A 22,112-nucleotide genomic window follows, 5' to 3' on the forward strand; every position below is an offset into this window, starting at 1 on the left:
TGCCTGCCTACCCTTTGATTTCCAGCTTTCTCCAGTACCCTTTTCCCCCCTCCTTTGCTTCTTGCCCCTGACTGTTATAATTCAAATTTCACATGTTAAATTTTACTTGAAGCACACAAATATTTTCTTCTTGTTCTGTGATTTTCTGAGTTTACTGGCATAACCTAAAAGTTGAAAGAATAGCCTCCCTGAGTACTCCAGTCTCTTCACTGCTGCATGCTGTATTTGGTCCAATGAAACCATAATGTATACTTTTTCACAAAAAACTCCCCATTTACAGAGATATGGCAACATCTACACTAGTCACATGCAGCTAATTAGTTTTATAAAACTTTTATTGAAGATTAAGTTAAACAAAAACAGTAGATATACAAGAGGCTTTGTGAATGTTTCTCATATGCATACACATAAAGCTGCTGATAGAAGAATGGAAATGCACTTTTCACACCATTTTTGCCTTATTTAATCCAACACTAACATGTATGATAATGTGACTACAGTAAATAATATTTATATGAGCAAGAAATGTGTAAAAATAGCTTCTGATCTCTTACTCATTAAACTGTTTTCAACAGCAAAAGTCACTGTGATTTCATGGGTATATTGTTGCCAACTATTCTGAACTCACTCCAGATTGAGTACTGTCTTACAACACACAGAATTGTTCTTCAGCAAAAGAAACCAGCAGTGAGTGGTATCCAAATTACAGTACCATGTTTTCATAGTACGTGTGTTATACCGGAATCAAGATGAGAGGACAGTAACCAGTTTAAGTGCTGATTTGCTCATTATCTTATGTGACAATGAAGTAAATATGGTATTGGTTTTTAAGTACTGTTTGTGTCTGCTGCCTATCTAAATCTGATAATACAAAGTGAAAATATAGACATATATGTAAGGGCACTAATAAGCATTCTATTAAGCACCTGAAACCAACAAGAAAGAACCGATGTTCATGTACTTACCCAATATATTACTACCACGTGCAGGATAACCATTTATGGATAAAGAGTGGGTGTGATCACTAGTAACAATAACCAGTGTATCAGACAATGCTTCATTTGTTTTCAGCTTCAATGGATCATACTTAATTGTATTTAAGGTCTCTTCTACTGCAGTGTCTAGTGCCAATGTCTCCTGCAGTGCCCTTCGAGCATAACCCCTATGGTGAGCCACATCAATTAGACCACCTTCCACCTACAACCAAGAATAGCAGAAAAGAAAATAATTTACAATATTCCATTTTTTAGTATATAACTATAGAAAATAACTCACCACCAGCACATATCCTTTTTGATTCTTCTGAAGAACTCTAATTGCTGTAGTAGTCATTTCATGAAGAGATGGCATACTAGAACCTGCACTAACACGCAGATCATCATAATTCATGTGTCCATTGGCAAATATACCTGAAATGCATCCAGATTATAAATAAGGTGATAGACATTAGTAACTATCAAAGAAACTGTTTGACACCATGGAATGCATCTCAACAAATACAGTAAAAGGTTGCAAGTGTCTAACATAAGCAATGCTCTTGAAGAGATCTCTCTCATCAACAAAAGTAGAAATAAGTCTGTTATTGTGCTGGGTGGTCCTTCACAGGGAATCTAACAGATTGGACCAATTCCCATGGAATTTGGTCCATGAGAAACAAAATAATGGAATGCAAGTTAGAATTAAAGACCCATGCAGGTGCCATATTCGATGCCCAATTAAATGATTCTCTGTTTGATTCAGTTTGTAATAATTTCATAATGCATGTTAATAGAGGCAGTCTACCAGTAGGAATGATGAAAAAATTGTGTGAACTGGAAGTTGTTCTGGAGAACACAAGTTCTGCAAAGTTATAGGCTTAAATGAGCACTGGCTTAAAAGTGAAAACATAAATTTGATAAAACTCACTTTCATGTTACAATTTAGCAGTGAGTTTTCGTAGAAAAACAGTTTTGGAGGAACAGGCATGCTAGTAGAACAATCACTAAGCATTGAAGTCAGGCAGACTTTTCAATGCTTGAACAAGAAGCTATGATTTGAAAGCTGCTGCATTTAACTTTTGGAATATGGTGCATTAATTATTCCCATATATTATATCCTTGACTATTTAGCCAAATTTCTAGACAAATTTGAAACCTTGCTGTGTAGGCTGCAGATAGAAAAATTATGTAAAAAGGTCATAATTTGTGCTGACTTCAACATAAATGTAAGAGCTGATGACACGTTTGCTGTTTCACTGAAGGACATGTTATCTACAAATGGCTTAACATTAAATTTTAGTGAGTACACTAGAATAACAACATCTTCTGAAACATGTATAGATTATGTAGTGAGCAATATAAACTATGATGCTACAGAAAGGTTCATCTTAGAATTAGGTATATCTGGCCTTTCAGCACTTTTTTATCTCACTCGCAAATTTAGATGAAACTGTAACAGTGAAACGAGTCAGGAACTACGCCAACAAAATGTGAATACATTTGTCTCGAGACTAAATAAAATTTCCTGGTCATTCAGCAAGTGGTACTCAGTAAACACAAACTACAATGCTTTTGTATTAGAATTCATGAGTGTTTTCTATGAATGTTTCCCCTTCATAACAGCATGTGACAAAAACTGTAAAAAAACTCATGGATAACTGAAGGCATCAGGATCTCTAGTATTAGAAAGAGAAAACTGCACGTGGAAACAGAGAACAACTGTGATGCAGAGTTTGTCAGCTATGCAAACAAATACAAGAGAATATTTGGCAGAGTAGTTAAACAGGAAAAACAAACTGCTAACAGTAAATACATATCAGATGTGACAAATAAATCAAAAGCTGTATGGCAGATTGTCAAGACTGAAATAGGTATTGAATAAACAAAAAGTTTTAATCATAAATTAGAAATAGATAGGGAAATGATAACAAACTCCAGACATATATGCAAAGAATTCAACAGGTATTTTGTAAATTATAACAAAATTGAAGATCTCCCTCCTCCACACATAAGTCCCAATATAATGTGGCACAGATCAGGAGAATTCAAATTTGCTCATGTATTGTGCTGTGAAGTGGCTAACATTATAAACTCCCTAAAAAATCTCAAATCTGTGTGCCGGGATGAAGTTCCAATAAAAATAATAAAGGCAGGATGCGATAATATTGCATCCCAACTCTGTCTCATTATAAATAAATCATTTGATGAGGGCTGCTTTCCAGACAGGCTGAAGTATGCGGAAGTTTGACCTATCTACAAAAAGGGCAGACAAGAGCAGATAGGAAATTTTTGGCCAGTATCAATACTACCAATTATTTGTAAAATATTTGAGTGAATAGTGTGTAACCAACTAGAAAAATATAATAAAAAACATAACACTACTCATCACAGTCAGTATGGATTTAGGAAGGGCCAAAGCACTGTACATGCTATTAATGCACTAATTACTAAAATAAGCAAAGCCTTGATAACAAGGAGAGCATATCTGGTAACTTCTGTGACCTCAGTAAGGCATTTGATATGGTAAACCATAAGCAGCTGCTCCTCAAATTAGCTTCTTATGGCTTCCATGAAAAATCTTTAAGTTAGTTCACATCTTATCTCAAAAACAGAAAAGAAAAATAGGCCAAAAACTGCATAAAAAGCATCAATCACATCAGTTTTTAATTGTCCTGAGGCCAAAAACTGCATAAAAAGCATCAATCAAAATGAAATCTGATTATTAATTTCCGTGTGACTGGCACAAAACATGTTCAGTATGCTGTCCGCTGTGTTCTGCAACAAGTTGAATTCGAGAAACAGCATGTTCCACAGCTGATCAAAGTGTTTCCAGGGTCATGTTCAGAATGTGTTGCACAATGCGTGCCTTCAATGCAGCAAAATTGCATTCGTTATTTCCTGTCAGAAAGGTCACAGTTTGTAGTAATTGATGGATACACATTGAATAAGACAGAAGCAATATCTGGCATTCTCCAAGGATGTGCTATAGGCACTTTTCTGTTCTCAATATACATAAACAATTTAGGAGTCATTCTGAGCAGCCTTCTTAGATTGCTTGTAGATGAAGCTCTCATTTACTGTCTAATGAAGTCATTAGATGAAAACCAACTGCAAAATACTTTATACAATGAGATAAGATATCAGTATGGAGCGAAAAATGGGAATTGACTCTAAATAACGAATACTGTGGTGTCATCCACATGAGTACTAACAGGTATCTATTAAATTTTGGTTGCATGATAAATCACACAAATCGAAAGGATGTCAGTTCAACTAAATACCTAGGGATTACAATGGAACAACTTAAACTGGAACTATCACATAGAAAATGTTGTGGGGAAGATGGACTAAAGACTGCATTTTATTGACAGAACACTTAGGAGATGTAACAGATCTACTAAAGAGGTTGCCTCCATTAGGTTTGTCCATCCTCTTCCGCAGCATCACTGTGCGGCATGGGATCTTTACCAGATAGAAATGACAAAGGACATCAAAAAGGTTCAAAGAACAGCTTGTTTTGTATTATCACAAAATAGTGAAGAGAGTGTATAGGGTCCAATATGTGAGCTGAGATGTCAATCATTAAAAAAAAGGCACCTTTCACAAAATATCAGTCACCAACTTCCTTCTGCAAAAGCAAAACTATTTTTTTGATGCAAATCTACATAAGAATAAATGAGCATCAAAATAAAATAAAAGAAATCAGAGCTTGTGTGGAAAAATACAAGCATCATTTTTTTCTGAGTGGAATGGTAGAGAAATAATCTGAAGATATACCTTTTGAAATATTAGACTGCCTGTATGGTGAATTTTCCTCAGTTTCACTCTAGGCCTATGATATGCTAATGATTTTGAAGCCACATTAAGTTACAGTCAACACCAGTACCTAAAGTCCAAAGAGCAACACAGATACTGTTTACATTTAAGGATGCAATTAAACAAGATTTACATAATTAAGTTGACCAGGGAGTTTTGAAAATGCTCACTTCCAGTAGCTGGGCTACAGCATTGGTGATAGTGAAGGAAGCCAATGAATAGTTAAGGCTCTGTGCAGACTATAAGGTAACTATAAGTTTTTAGTCAGTAACAGAAACATATAAAATACCAAGATCCTAATAGTTTGTGTTAAAATTAATAAGTGGAAGATATTTTTCAAATTTGTGTCTACTAGTGCATATTTACAGTTGCTATTATGACTTGGAATCATAGCAGATAATTGTAACAAATACACACTTCAGATTACATCATTAGGAATGACTACTGTTAGGAGTAACCAGCACATAGGTAATATTTTAAAGATACCTGGAACAACTGAAAGCATGGATTCCTTATTGTGTTAATTATCTAGATTACATAACAATAACAGGCAAATTGCAAGAGCAATGTTTCCAAAACTTACAGCTGCCTTAATATGAAATATTAACAAATATATTTTTAAAAAAAAATGTTTCAAAATGTGTTCAATACTGCAGTGAAGCATTGTTACAATACAACTTAGTTTCACAACTAACTTTTCTTATGAAGAGGTTTTAATTGTATTGGATTTCCTCCAAGTCTGGTGGTAACTTTTCTGTAACTGTGTCTAGTCGATAAGAAATTCCCTGAGGTCAAAATGTGTTGAATGAGATCAGCTATAATAGTGCATAATTCTTGTCACACAATTACATTCTAATTCACTGTTTGCTGTAACTGAGTGAGTGAGTTAGTTTTACTGATATGTCTCCTCCAAGAACAATCTCTTTAAAGTGCTGTGGTGATACATTTTATACCATGAACTAGCTTCAATGACGACACTTCTCCGGCCAATAATGGTAATGTCACTGTTCTCCCATGCAGATAATAGCATTCACTAAAGAAGTCATTTCATGCAATTAGCAATGTAATATGAAATGCCCATTTGAAAAAGTTTTGTTGTTTAAATGTTACTTATTTGACAAACTGATTAATGGTAGAGCCATAAACATTCATCTCTTAAAAATTGTGTTTCACTACTTCGTAGAGAATGACTGAGGGAAGGTAGTATAGGTGTGTATCATAGTGATATATTGGTAATGTAATCACACATAACACAAAATTTATCTTAAACCCCTCAATCATAATATGCAGTGAAGATTACATCATTTATCATGTTGATTCATTTCTACATGTGGAATAAAGAAAAGTAAGTCAGAGTTTAGTGTGTCGCGAGCATTAATGTAATTAGAGCATAATTGTTAGTTTAGACTCGACATAGATGGGGGACAAAAACTGGATATGATAACCCTGTGACAGGACGAGTAGGATTTGCTGAGTGGGTGAATTTCGCAGGTCATGCACCTGGATCTTCCATGGGGCTATGATCCCTGTGGCAGGGGGGAGGGAGTGGGAGTGGCATAGTGATGGACAAGGATGTTGTGTAGGTTGGTTGGGTTGTGGAATAACACTTTATGAGAAGTGAGGAGGAGCACTGGTAGGATGTCCCTCATTTCCAAGCATGATGATAGATACTTGAAGCGCTGGTAAATGACACTGTCCAATTGCTACAGTCTGAGATGATAACATGATATTGTGTGATGAGGAGGTTTTTTCTGTTGCAACTGGTTCTTGAGAGTTGATGGGCAGAAAACAGGTGTGTGAGGATATGATGTAGGAAATTTGTTTGGTGACTAGGATAGGGTGTCTTGACCTTGGGTCCAGATCAGGAAGATATTGTTATGAATTTGAATCGCACAAAGGGAAAGGGGTTTTGGGACACTAGGAAGGTTTTACCTAGATGGCCCATAAACTGATTAGCAGATGAGGGCTGGTCTCTGTGGTCTTATTGAACAGAATTCTGCAAACATTTAAAATAATTCCTCTAATAAAATTATTATATCTCACAACATAAACAGTAGCTGCAACATTTGAAACAGAGTACTTAAACTGATGATACCTAACACATAATCTGTCTCAGAAATATCAAGATTTCTCAAATCAGTTACATTCCGAAGCACACTATAGGTAGCATTTCTAGAGATTTTGTCCAATTTCCAGTCTTCTATGAGATTACGTCCATCTTGTCGATAGCATGCCCATGTGTCTATAGGATCTCCTGGGAGTGTTGAAGCATTTGACACTAGAGTTTGATATCCACCACCCATTATTACCTGCAGCAGAAAATGTCAATTTTTAAGATAAATACACATGAATTCTGAGGACAAATAGCCTGTCACAATGTATCTACAAGAAATGTTCTACAAGCAGTTTAAGACACAGATATAATCTGAAACATGTTCAGAGTAAGAGTGGCATATGGTGATATCTTATGAGTTTGTGAGTTTAAGAGAACTAGTGCTATATACAAAAATTCATAAAAACATGAGTACTTAAAAGTCTGACCCCACAAGTAGTTGATTATTGTAGGATTTACCCACTTCATTTTGAAAGTCCTATTTCTATACTATGTAAAGAACTTCTAACTTTTATAATTACTACTAAAAATAATCATGCAAATTTTAGAAAGCAAACTTTTCACAAATCCAATATTATTGTTTCATAGCCCAAATTTTTCAGTGTCAAAAAATGTAGTTAGTTAGTTATTGTTGCAAGTTCCATAGATCATTTTGAACGATAGATCGTAATGATGTGAAATGAGTCATTTTACATTCACATAGCAAATTAATTTGTACATACAGTTACATTCTGAACATTTCTAAGTATTTTTCATTTTTAATTACAAAAAGAAAAAAAGATATTGAGATGTGAGTTTTACACATGACAGAACTAGAAATTTTTTTACGGACTAGAAGGAGTTGTCAAGGAAAAACTTTCTATTTGTTTTAACTTTGCTGTCTGTCAGACATTTGATATTGCTGGGTAAGCAATCAAAAATTTTTGTTACAGCATTCTGAACCCCTTATTGTGCTAAAGACAACTTAAATGTGGAGTAATGAATGTCATTTTTTCTTCTAGTACTGTAATTATGTACATTGTTGCTCAAACAGTCCATGGGTGTACTGCCGGTCCATAGTGTCCAATGGGCACATTATTTCGGTGATCAGACATGTTGCCATCATCAGGTGTGCTGACAAACTGAGCTCCTGAGGGTGGGCGGCTGTATCAAATCCCTTCCCCTTGCAACATGTTCTCTCCGCGGTCCATGCCTGCATGTCAGTGGTCACTAAGATGCTGGCGTCGGCATCTGTAGTGTCGTCGGTGTAATTGCCTCGTCCACCCTAGTCGCCCGTTCATTTCCTTTGCTGAGCATCTTTTTAATTAGACTCAGTGATGGTTCCCAGGCCCTGCTGAGGTTGTAGCCGTAATCATGGTTGGTGAGTGTATCCCTGTTATGAATTTCGATAGCCTCTCTTACGACGCTGTCCCAGTATTTAGACGTCTGTGCCAAAACCCTGGTACATTGAGAGTCCATTTCATGATTTTCGGACAAACAGTGCTCTGTGACCGCCAACTTGTATGGGTACCCAAGTCGGGTGTGCCTCTGATGTTCTTGGCAATGATCTTCAATGGTGCACACTATCTGTCCAATATAAGTCTTCCCACATTGACACTGAATCTGGTATATGCTGACCTTCTGGAAACCGAGATTGTATTTGACACTTCCCAATAATGCTCGTGTTTTATTTGGTGGGCAAAAGACAGTTCCTACTTAGTGTTTCCTCAATATTCATCCTATTTTCCCTGATAGTGCGCCAGTATACGGTATATAGGCATTGGCTATCTCTTTCTCCATGGCTTCTTCTGTCTCCACATGCTGTACTGTAGAGGTGGGGTGGAGAGAGTGTCTGATCTGCCATTCCGAGTACCCATTTTTCCGGAATACAGTTTTGATGTGTTCCAGCTCTTGGGGCAGACTCTCTGTGTCAGAGATGGTGCGCGACCTGTGCTCCAGTATTTTTAGCACCCCATTCCTCTGCACGGGGTGGTGGCAGCTATTCACATGCAAATACAGGTCACTGTGCGTTTTCTTCCTGCATACCCCGTGGCCCAGGGTGCCATCCGCCCTTCTTTTGACCATGACGTCCAGGAATGGCAATCTTCCTTCTGCCTCAGTCTCCATAGTGAATTTGATGCTGGGATGTATGGAGTTCAGGTATGTAAGGACGTCCAGGAGCTTGTCCCTTTGATGGGGCCAGATCACGAACGTGTCATCCACATAACATAGAAAACAAGTACATTTCCATTTGGATGACGCAAAGCTTCCTCCTCGAAGCACTCCATATAGAAATTCACAACCACAGGTGAGACTGGGCTACCCCTTGCGACTCTTTCTGTTTGTTCATAGTATTCTCCATTAAAGAAAAACTACATGGGGGTCAGAACATACTTGAAAAGTTGGTCGTCTTCTCATCAAATTTCTGTGAAATGGGCTCAACTGGCTCTCGAAGAGGCACCCTAGTGAATAATGAAACAACGTCAAAACTCACCAGGGTATCTCAGTCTTTCATGTTGAAGTTGTAGAGACGTTTCACGAAATCCACAGAATTACGAACGTGATGAGGGTATTTACCCACATAAGGGCTTAGTAATTCTGCCAGGTATTTGGCCAGCAAATATGTAGGTACCCTAATGTTGCTGACAATTGGGCGTAATGGTACCCCTTCTTTGTGGACTTTAGGTAGTCCATAAAGTCTTGGCGGTACAGGTCCTTGAGGTGTCAATTTCTTGGCGACACCCTCTGCTAAATCTGCGTCCTTGAGAAGAGCTCTAGTCTTGTTCTCCACCTTCTTTGTGGGATCAACGTTGATATTCCTGAAAGATTCGTCATTTAGCAGGCTCTGCATCTTCTCAATGTAGTCCTTATGGGAAAGAACAACCGTAACATTGCCTTTGTCAGCCGGTAAGACCACAATCTCAGGGCTCTGTCTCAGGTCTCGAATGGCTGCCCTCTCTCTGCTGGTAATATTCGACTTGATTGGTTTAGTTCTCGTCAGAGCACGGCAGGTCTCCCGGCGTACTACTTCAGCTGCTTCATGTGGTAGTCGCGCAGCAACCTGTTCAACTGTACTGACAATATCTGCTAATGGTGTGAACCTAGGTGTGGGAGCAAAATTAATTCCCTTCTCCAGCACAGAAACTGCCCCCCCCCCCCCCCCCAAAGTCAGCTCAATGTCCGAGAGATTGATGACTGTCTTGCGTGGGGCTCCAGCAATGGTTTGTCAGAGAGACGAGAGAATTTAGATATCTGATGTCCCGAGGTCTTCTTATGTGCAGAATCAGTGGTCACCCAGGTAGCACCATCAATACAGTCCCAGGTCCTGGAATTAAAATGATTGGCTAGTTGTAAATGTAGTTTAAATAGTTCCTGGGAGTTTTACTCAAGGCTGCGTCTGGTAAAGTGTACCCTCTCATGAACCAAGGCGAGGTTAGCACGCTTCATAATTCTCTTAGCTGCTGCAGAATCGATCTGATGCATGACCTTAGCAAAGTTTGGCACAACCTGATTGGCACCACATCTCTTCAGAAAAGCAAGAGCACTCAGCAATCGGCTCCTTTGGTGGCGCATCTTGTTGAATTTCTTCATGCTGCGATACATCTCCTCCCCGTAGAGGAATATGATGTGGTTCTTCAGTTTGTCCAGGCATATTTCTTGCTCGAACAGTCCATGGGTGTACTGCTGCTCCATAGTGTCCAATGGGCACAATATTTTGGTGTTCAGGCATGTTGCCATCGTCAGGTGCGCTGATGAACTGAGTTCCTGAGGGTGGGAGGCCGTATTACATCCCCTCCCCTCACGAGGCGTTCTCTCCGTGATACACGCCCATGTGTCAGCGGTCGCTGAGATGCTGGCATTGGCATCTGTGGTGGCATCGGTGTAATTGCCTCGTCCACCCTAGTTGCCTGTTCGTTTCCTTTGCTGAGTGTCTTTTTAATTAGTCTCAGTGATGGTTCCCATGCCCTGCTGAGGTTGTAGCCACAATCACGGTTGAGGAGTCTATCCCTGTTATGAATTTCGATAGCCTCTCTTACGATGCTGTCCCAGTATTTAGATGTCTGTGCCAAGACCCTGGTATGTTGGGAGTCCATTTCGTTATTTTCGGACAAACAGTGCTCTGTGACCGCCAACTTGTTGGGGTACCCAAGTCAAGTGTGCCTCTGATGTTCTCGGCACTGATCTTCAGTGGTGCGCTCTGTCTGTCCAATATGTCTTCCCACATTGACACTGAATCTGGTATATGCCGACCTTCTGCAAACTGAGATTGTATTTGACACTTCCCAATAATGCTCGTGTTTTATTTGGTGGGCAAAAGCCAGTTCCTACTCGGTGTTTCCTCAATATTCGCCCTATTTTCCCTGATAGTGCGCCAGTATATGGTATATACACATTGGTTACCTGTTTCTCTGTGGCTTCTTCTGTCTCCACACGCTGTACTGTAGAGGTGGGGCAGATCTGCCATTTCGAGTACCCGTTTTTCCGGAATACAGTTTTGATGTGTTCCAGCTCTTGGGGCAGACTCTCTGCATCAGAGATGGTGTGTACCCTGTGCACCAGTGTTTTTAGCACCCCATTCCTCTGCGCAGGGTGGTGGCAGCTATCTTCTCAGCAAAGGAAACGAATGAGCGACTAGGTCGTACAAGGCAATTACACCGACACCACCACAGACGCCGAAGCCGCTGACACGCAGGTGTGGACTGCGGAGAGAACGCTTCATGAGGGGAGGGGATTTAATATGGCCGCCCGCCATCAGGAGCTCAGATCGTCAGCACACATGACGATGGTGACATGTCTGATTGTTGAAGTATTGTGCCCGTTTGACACTATGGACCGGCAGTACACCCATGGACTGTTTGAGCAAGAAATACGCCAGGAGAACCTGAAGAATCACATGTACATTATTGTTCCTTTTGAACTGTAGTGGATTATTTACAACAGACCTTATGAGCCCATAAATATTCTGTGAAGGAGAAGTCAGAATGCCCAACTTAGGCACTATGGACAATGCCACAGTCAGTCACCGCCAAACTAAGGTAGAGTTCATTCAGTAAATTCATCTATTTTTTCTAATTTTTTATTTAGTGTGAATGAATCTTTCAGTTGTATTTACAGGTCTAACTTTATTTTCTATGCTTTTTAATGCTACAATGCACTGTCTTAAGGGCTCTCTGTGATAAACCAGGTAGTCGATTCTGGTGCTACAGTGCCCCATCTTCAGGGCTCTACATGATAAACAAGGTAGCCATTTAGATAGCCACCAAAATACACTCTAATAGAGGAGACAACCAAATCTGTATCCAAGCTGATGAATCCCCTCTTTCTGGCTTCGGGTACAGACAGTGCCAGCACACCTTGCTGATGTGCCATCACTGTCAGTTTCGTAGGCAGGAAGGAAGAAATTCATCACTTCATACATCATACTAACTCTTCTACTGTAGAGTGTCTGTGAGGGCTTCTGAGTGTACTGAGAGACCTTTGGCGTATAATTACCTGGCAGCAATGTTAAACTGCATGCTTTGTCTGGGGTGAAGGCATGAGGATCTCTACTGCTCACCATGTGAATCAATGGTAACAAAGACCAACAGCATATTACATTCATAGTCCTGGCATAGGAGAAGAGGAACAGATGGGGGAGCTCTTCCATGAGTTGTGAAAGAGCCTCATTGTCTACATTGACATTAGTGGTAGGTGTAGAATGCATGTAGTTATCCTACAGCTTTTTTGCACAATGTACGTCAATACCTTTCAAATATGCCTATTAGTGACATTGATCTTTCTCATGGAGGAAGTTTCAGTTCCTCAATATGTTTCTGGAACCCATTTAGGTTGGAACCCATTTAGGTTCCACTGTAGTGGAACTATTTTGCCAGTGAGGTCTGCCTACATCTGACTTTTTGCTTGCTGATGAGGTTGCAAACATATGACAGCTCAGGTTTTCTGAGGAGTAACCAACTGAGTCTGACTGGTGGACTTTGTACTCCATTACTTCAGTTGATGGGTCCCCTTCAGCCTAACCAGACAGGAGGAGTGTCAGATGATCTGATGACTTTTGATATGCCTTTCAGTAAGTTATCTCCTTCACTCCTAAATTATTCACATACAACTTCTTTGTTTTTGCATATGAGACTCACTTTGTGACCTCTTTCTCCTGTAGTTTATGTCCTTTTAAAACAGCGAACAGTTTTAGATTATTTGTGCTGGATCATCAGAGCAACATCTGCAGAATTCCAGGAGAAAATACATGAGTGTATACTGCTTCCCCACATTTTTTCACAGATTACCCATACATTACATTACATCTTTAATAAAGATGTAACCCTTACTGTTGGCAAATCTGATTGCTATGGAGAAATAACATATGAAGTATACAAAAGTGAGTCTATGGAAGTTTCAGTCAGTAATTCACATGACCCAAAGTAAACTTTTTTTGTTGTGAAAAGTGATTGAGGATATAAAAGCCAATCCAGACAGAATCAGCACTCAAGTGAAAACTTCTTAATCTGGATACACTTAGTGGTTCAAGTAGTGTCTGCAAGAAAGCTACCAAACTGACCGCTCAGGAATGCTAACTGGAAACCATACAGCCAACTTGATGTGACAGCATCCTGAATGGGTGGGCCACTTTATGAATTTGATCTGTAATACAAATGATCCATTAATTTTACAGTCTTTGGGTATGCTACATATACAGCCTGTTTCCTGGTGGAGTTGGGAGTGCTGCTCAGAACCCAGAGGCAGACACATACCTCTGAAAACAGTCAAATGAATGACAAATACAGGTAACCCCACAGTTTTCCACCTCACAAGAGCAAAGGCAGGACAAAATAGTGAAAGGAGTGTAAGTGTGAAGAGTTTGTAATGAATAATACTGATTTGAGCCAGCCACTGTGGCCGAGCGGTTCTAGGTGCTTCAGTCTGGAACCGCGCGACTGCTACGGACGCAGGTTCAAATCCTGCCTCGGGCATGCATGTGTGTGAAGTCCTTAGGTTAGTCAGTTTTAGGTAGCTCTAAGTTCTAGGGGACTGATGACCTCAGATGTTAGGTCCCATAGTGCTCAGAGCCATTTGAACTGATGTGAATTGACTCTTCCACTATGTTAACCCTCCGACAGTCGCACATGTATCTGTGAGATACATGACCTACTTTTTCTCTAATATTACCATAATGAACAGTGGTAACGGTTTGCTGGCCCTCAACATCTTGTGTCATACCTTTATTATTGCTTCGCAGGAATTTCAGTCTTATCCTGATACTGACAAGGTCATAAATGAGTCAGGTGTGGGAACGTGTACTGCCTGTATCTCTCAGATACAGCGCGCCTACTCGGGTAAAGCTTTGTTGCCGCTAATGACTCCAGCTGTTGCATTGTTTGCAGCATATGCAAGTCGGCAGTTGCGTTGTTGTCTTCTAAATGAAGGAACGTTTCGTTGTAGCTATGTGCACTCTCTTTCAAAATGAGTAAACGATATGATCTAGAAAATCCTAAGGATTTGGAAGAAGTACATCGCCTTCTTCTCGACGACGAGGTATCCATTGAAGATGAAGATGATCTTGCAGAAACTGATTCAGAAACCGAAGATATACTCGAAACACGATCTGTAGACTCAGACACAGATCATGAATTTGATGAAGAGGAAAATAATGAAGCGCAGGAAACTGATGAACATTACTATTTTGGTGAGTAGAAAAGAGAATAAATATGCTTTCAGATGTAATAATAACAATATCTAATAATGGTATAATGTATTTATTTTTTTATTTTAGGTAAGGATGGAACTAAATGGAGGAAAGTGCCTTGGAAAGCAACACAGACATGGCCTCATAATATACTAACCAAACTGCCTGGGGTAGTTGGAGACGCAAAGAAAATGGTAACTGAAATTGACTGCTGGAGCCTGTTCATCAGTAATGATATCCTAGATCTAACTGTGGTTAACACTAACAGGCGTATAACTGACCTAAAAGGAAACTTTGCTCGCGAGAGTGACTGCAAGGACACAGACGCAATCGAAATAAAAGCCTTTCTTGGCTTGCTATACCTTGCTGGTGTGTTCCGTGGTGGGCGACAGAATGTTCGCGACTTCTGGATAGCAGATGACCTTGGTCTGAATATTTTCAGAATGACCATGTCCTGTTCCTAATAAGATGTGTTCGTTTTGATGATGGAGCCACAAGACAAGAACTGCGCAAGACAGACAAATTAGCAGCCGTGAGGGAAATGTTCACCATGTGTTTGAATAACTGCAAAACACATTACTCCCTCGGTCAGAACGTCACAGTTGATGAGCAGCTACCAGCATTTCGAGGCCGGTGTGGATTTCGCCAGTTCATACGACCCAAACCATCTAAATATGGCATCAAAATTTTCTGCCTATGTGATGCCAAGCTTTATTATACTTACAACATGGAAATATATTGTGGATTACAACCAGAAGGACCCTTTAAGAATAACAACTCCGCCAAAGAAGTAGTTCTGAGACTTGCCGAGCCAATATATGGGACAGGTAGAAACATTACAGCAGATAACTGGTTCACTAGTTTGGAGTTGGTAAAGGAACTGCATAAAAGGAGACTGTCATTTGTAGGCACAATTAGAAAAAAAACAAGAAGGAACTGCCATCGAATTTCGTAGCACCAAAAAGTAGACAGCAATGTGATAGCGTATTTGGCTACAGCAAGAATGAAACCCTTGTGTCATCTGTCCTGAAAAAGGGGAAAACTGTAGTCCTCCTTTCGAGTATGCATGTACCGTCAAGTGAGGTTTCGGAAGGTTTAGAGAAAAAACCAGCAATTATTCTACACTATAATGACACCAAATCTGGAGTTGATGTAGTTCACAAACTCTGTGCGAATTACAATGTAGCTAGGTCAACAAGAAGATGGCCTATGGTGATTTTTTTCCACCTGTTGAACATTGCAGGCATCAACTCAAGAGTAATTTTCTTGGGCAACAAGAATAAATACTCAAATCGGCGCGAGTACCTCAAAACTGTGGCTCTGACTCTACTGCAAGATCATCTCAAAAGAAGAGCTCTTATTACGACTCTACCTGATGATATAAAGTCAATGCTAGTAAAGTACAAACATAAAGGAAAAGAGCAAGAAAACGCTGAACAATCCTTGGAATCAGAAAACAAGAAAAGAAAAAGATGCCAGTCATGCTACAGGGAGACAAAAAAGACTTGTCTCAGCTAGAATACATGTGAAAAATGCGGTACACATCTTAGTTTGCAAAAGCACGCAAAAATAATTTGTGAACAATGTCTTTCTGTAGAGGGCAATCAGTAAAAAGAGACATGCTTTGATTAATTCAATAATTTATTTGTTTCTATAATAAAATCAATTTTTAAAGGAATTTCATGTACTTCTCCATTACAAAATGTCAAATGTTTCTGTTGATTTGAAAGTGTAATGAGCCTGATGTTCACTTCTGTATTTGTAAAATCTGTAACAATAAAGGTAACTGCAATTTAAAACAAAAACAAAAGAAAAAGAACCTGTAAACAAACAAAAAAACCACAAAAAACATAGCATGTATCCACGAGATACATCGCGACTAGTGGCGTCATGAAAGTTGACGCGCCTGCTGGAGGGTTAAGAGAAATATGAGAAACCATCAGAAAACTTCTTGTAAAATAGTTGGTCACCTACAATAGCTGTATTGGAGAGATATCACCGAACAGCAACTGGAAATATGGACCACACAATAGCCCAGTCTGCTCCTACAGCCAGCATACCATCATCCTTATGTGATTGTAGAGAGGGTTGGGCTAGATTTTAGGTCAAATAATGCTCAACTTTAAAACATGGGATCTAGATCTTATATTGAGTGAGATTTGTAACACTGTGCCTGGTTATGATCAAATCCTATGCAGCATGTAGAAGCAACCTGACATCATATCTTGTAGAGATATATAATACAATATGGCAGACTGAAAAATATCTCATCCCATAGAGGGCGATAATTATGAGCCCTCCTCTTTGTCTAGGAAAGGACAAAAAGTGCATCGGCAGTTACAGAAGTGTCATCTTAACTAACTGTGCAGAAATAAAGAACTGGGATCTGAGTTTCTTTCTTTGCTATTTGTGTTCTGAAATGTAAAATTATGCACTTCACATAATCCAAAAAAATGTTGTATCCTATGGTTGCAGTATCAATGACTCACAACTGGAATTAGTCCATGAATGTACCCAGGATCTGGGTAATGGAAAAAAAGGGGAGTGGGGCTGATATTAGTTTCTTGGTAAATAGGGAAAAATATTGAGAACTCATAACAAACCATTTTGGGAACACTTGCCTAATCAACATTAATGACACATTTTGCCTTTCTTCAAACTGATACTGAAGTAATATGTATATTTTTTGTAGCAGGACAAGATATGTGTTCAGCTTATGAAGATCACTTTTTGAAGGGTGGGAGGGGAGAGGGGAACTCAGCTGCCTCCCCGCCCCCTCCCCCACCTGGTATGCCCAAGAAACAATCAACTAATACAAATGACTGTGTGCAAAAATTTGTGGGGATTTGAAATGAACTGATGACACATGATCAGTTGTATGAAAAATAGCTTACATACTGGGAAAATGCGGTCAGTATACAAAGGAGATTGCATAAAAAATATTTGTCCAGTCCATCCATGAATATCGCACAAATGTGTAAGACCTGTGCCAAATGGAGATAAAAGGAGATAGTTTCATGTATTATGGATTTTTTGTATGATTAATTATAATGATGTGGAACACATCATTTTATATTTACAGGACACATTTATTTGTAAATATGGTTACCTGCTGACAATTTACTTTTTTGGTTCACCTTTGCTCCAGAATGCTTGTGTTCTGCTGCACTGATTTGTACCATTCTGGTGTTCTTCTTGAAGTTTAATTTTTTCTATTAGCCCAGTATTTCCTCATTTTCCTGTTGAATTCTATCTTGCATTCCTCAGACTATTTCCTGGTCTTATTGGAGTTAACTTTTGTAAGGGATGTTAGGAAAGGTCTGCTTTCAACAGCTAAATGGTGGTCACCTCTGTTGGTTATTAAGTCTTGTCTAATATGAAGCAGGCATCAGAGAGGCTTTTTGTTGTTGGTAGAGTTCACTATTAGGTTTGTACCATCCCCTCCCAACTAGTAGGATCCCTGGTCCCACTATTTTGCACAGGAATTTCTTTTATTGTAATTAGAGGATTCTTATTGGAGTCTTCTTGATTAGGGATAAGCACTCTGATAAATAGAGGACTAACAGTCTGACTAGTGTGTCATAGTTTGATATTCTCTGATACATGTTTTGAGGCATCCATTTTTCTGCAAACATAGTATGTCCTATCTACACTCCTGGAAAATGAAAAATGATCACATTGACGCAAGTGAATAAGACCCACCATACTTGCACTGGACACTATATGAGAGTGGTGCATGCGATGATCAAATGCACAGCTCTGCGGACACACCAGGAACTGCGTTATTGGCCTGGAATGTTGTTAGATGCGCAGCAGTTGGTCACTGCCAGAGACAGTGTTAGCCAGTTTGTCATGGCATACAGAGCTCTACCTGTGTCTGCAACATTGTTAGCATGCCACTACAGTGTGTACGTGAATCGTTCGTGCAACTGACGGAGTCTGAGCGAGGGCTTATAGTGGGCCTGTGGGTGGCCTGGTGGACGTACAGCAGAATTGCGCAACACATGCAGTGTGAGGTCTCCACAGTGCATCGATGTTGTCGCCAGTGGTCAGTAGAAGGTGCATGCCCATCCACCTGATTCCAGAAAGCATTGACACACAAATGCACGCCAAGACTGTCACATTCTACAAAGTGCCATACTGGAATGCACCATCACTTGACAACTTAGGGACACCATTGCTCCAGGAGTACCACCAAGAACCAACCACAGCCGTCTCCATGAAGCAGGGCTATGGCCTGCATACTGTGAGGGCATCTTCCACTCATGCCTCAACATTGTTTAGCCAGCCTCCAGTGGTGTCACGTTAGGTGTTTATGGAAGGACGAATGGAGACACATCATCTTCAGTGATGAGAGTTACTTCTGCCTTGGTGCCAATGATGGTCATACATGTGAGTGCCATCATGCAGGTGAGCAACAAAATCAGGATTGTATATAACAGAGGCACAAAGAGCTGACACCCAGAATCATGGTGTGGGGAGCAATATCCTACACTGGCCAAACTTCGCTGGTGATTGTCGAGGAAACGTTGAACAGTGCACGGTACATTCAGACCATCACCCAACCCATCATGCTACCGTTCATGGACCAGCAAGGTTATGTGGTTTTCCAACAGGAAAATGCATGTCCACATGTATCCCGTGCCACCCAATGCACTCTTGAAGGTGTACGTGAACTACCCTGGCCACGATCCCTGGATCTGTCCCCCACTGAACATATTTGGGACCGGATGAAACATCATCTTGCGTGGACTGCACATCCGGCACGAACTCTGGCCCACCTGAGGCACCAGGTGGAAATTGCGTGGCAAGCCATTCCGCAAGACTACATTCAGCACCTCTATGATCGTCTCCATGGGAGAATTGAAACCTGCATTGTGCATGAATGGCACCAGCAGATGGAAGTTAAAAATTGACATATTTTTTACTTAAAGGAAGACTTATTGGGAACCCACCAATTACAGTAAATTAGAAAGATAATGCCAAAGCATACCACCAACAGGTATTTAGGCAAGCTGCTGGACGAACCCTGGACTTTCAAGGTCCACATAGAATTTGTAACAAGAAAAGGAAGTTGTATAATGAATAAAATCATCAATATGGGATACAGTAGGCTTTGTTTGCCCTTGAATGTAATTAGACTGTACCATGAGACTATATTAACTGCAACTGTGGGCTATAGTGCTAGTGTTTGAGGGGGAGGGGGGGGGGGAGTTGGATCTGGGTGTATGGTGAATTTTAATATTTTGGAAGATGAGTGGTGACTTGTAAGTACCATAAATTTTTTTACATTTCACCATGTTGAAAACATGTGTAACACTAACTTTTAAATCATTTTTTTGAAAGAAAAATACCTGATTATACCACATTTTTCCTGTTTCTTGGGAACTAGGGGGAGGTCATGAACCCTCTTCCCCCATCCCATATCTGTAGGTATGGATGCCCTTGGCGAGAAATACTGCTAGAAATTCTGCTACAATCCTGTGAAGACATCAGTGCCACAGATACAGATGTCCTAACTGTATTAATAACTCCATGTTCCCTAGATGTACAAATAAGGAAAAGGCTGCCATCTATTGTTTGAAGAAGAAACAACATGAAAAAATACACAATATTCTTGGAAAGCTGGCAGAAAATTTGCTAGTAATAAAGAATTTAATATTTTCAGAATGTTAGTAGAGATGGAATTCCTCAAGCACATGAAGGAGAACATTTTAATTTCTTCCTGATGTAATTGAAAGGCTTCAGATAATACATCTTGAGGCAAGCAAGGCACTGGTCAATTGCCTTTTTGGACGAGGGTCATCCCCCCACATACCTTAATAGAATTTGTAAGAGAGCAACAGCCAGTTGTGATTATGTGGCAACATTGGTACACCAGATCATGTTGTATGGGAATGTTCCCTAACTGCAGATACAGCAAGGACTGGTAGTCAGGCATTAGGAGGTAAAACTGTTTATGACTTAGAGTAAAAGAGGACTTTGATACCTTAAATCTTGTAGCTCAATACCACCGCACTCATTTGGTCAATTAATGGAAAATACTGACTTTTTAATATTTTCAGAATGTTAGTAGAGATGGAATTCCTCAAGCACATGAAGGAGAACATTTTAATTTCTGCCTGATGTAACTGAAAGGCTTCAGATATCACGTCTTGAGGCAATATATTCATTTCTGCACATCGAGAGGTACTACATCAATAATAAGTGTAGCAGATGGTGAGGAAATAATGAGTAGGGTGGAAATCAGAAAATTTGTAGGTGTCCATACGGTAGCACGTAACATTCCGCCAGCGGACAGTATTTACTTCATGATACATTACCCGTGTTAAAATGGACCCTTTACCAATCGTGGAAAAGGTCGATTTTGTGTTGATGCATGGCTATTGTGATCAAAATGCCCAACGGGCATGTGCTATGTATGCTGATCGGTATCCAGGATGACATCATCCAAGTGTCTGGACCGTTCGCTGGATAGTTACATTATTTAAGGAAACAGGAAGTGTTCAGCCACATGTGAAACGTCAACCAAGGCCTGCAACAAATGATGACGCCCAATTAGGTGTTTTAGCTGCTGTTTCGGCTAATCCGCACATCAGCAGCAGACAAATTGCACGAGAATCTGGAATCTCAAAAACGTCAGTGTTGAGAATGCTACATCAACATCGACTGCACCTGTACCATATTTCTATGCAACAGTAATTGCATGGCAACGACTTTTAACATTGTGTACAGTTCTGCCACTGGGCACAAAAGAAATTACGGGGTGATAACAGATTCTATTTAGCGACGAAGCGTCATTCACCAACAGTAGTAGCGTAAACCGGCATTGGGCAACAGAAAATCGGCGATGGCTGCAACAAGTGGAACATCAGCAACCTTGGCGGGTTAATGTATAGTGCGGGCATTATGGGAGGAAGTATAATTGGCCCACATTTTATCGATGGTAATCTAAATGGTGCAATGTATGCTGATTTCCTATGTAATGTTCTACCGATGTTACTACAAGATGTTTCACTGCATGACAGAATGGCGATGTACTTCCAACATGATGGATGTCTGGCACATAGCTCGCATGCGGTTGAAGCGCTATTGAATAGCATATTTCATGACAGGTGGATTGGTCGTTGAAGCAGCATACCGTGGCCCACACGTTCACTGGATCTGACGTCCCCGGATTTCTTTCTGTGTGGAAAGTTGAAGGATATTTGCTATCATCATCCACTGACAATGCCTGACAACATGCATCAGTGCACTGTCAATGCATGTGTGAACATTACGGAAGGCGAACTATTCGCTGTTGAGAGGAATGTCGTTACACGTATTGCCAAATGCATTGAGGTTGACGGACATCATTTTGAGCATTTATTGCATTTATGTGGTAGTTACAGGTAATAACGCTGTAACAGCATGCGTTCTCAGAAATTATAAGTTCACAAAGGTACATGCACCACATTGGAACAACCGAAATAAAATGTTCAAATGTACCTACGTTCTGCATTTTAATTTAAAAAACCTACCTGGTACCAACTGTTCATCTAAATTG

The 22,112-nt window shown here is 40.0% G+C and overlaps 1 protein-coding gene across 1 annotated transcript in view; it reads right to left on the reverse strand.

Annotated features, from left to right (window-relative positions):
* Nucleotides 1-22,112, reverse strand: part of LOC126249003 (alkaline phosphatase-like) — a 247,755-nt gene that overhangs the window by 22,550 nt on the left and 203,093 nt on the right. Inside the window, exons 5-7 of the mRNA XM_049950587.1 lie at nucleotides 6,889-7,102; nucleotides 1,276-1,409; nucleotides 966-1,197 (exon numbers count right to left, since the gene is read on the reverse strand). Coding sequence (XP_049806544.1) covers nucleotides 966-1,197; nucleotides 1,276-1,409; nucleotides 6,889-7,102 — 580 coding nt within the window. The remainder of the gene's footprint in view (nucleotides 1-965; nucleotides 1,198-1,275; nucleotides 1,410-6,888; nucleotides 7,103-22,112) is intronic.

The sequence above is a fragment of the Schistocerca nitens genome, chromosome 3, assembly GCF_023898315.1.
Source record: "Schistocerca nitens isolate TAMUIC-IGC-003100 chromosome 3, iqSchNite1.1, whole genome shotgun sequence".
Classification (NCBI taxonomy): Eukaryota; Metazoa; Arthropoda; class Insecta; order Orthoptera; family Acrididae; genus Schistocerca; species Schistocerca nitens.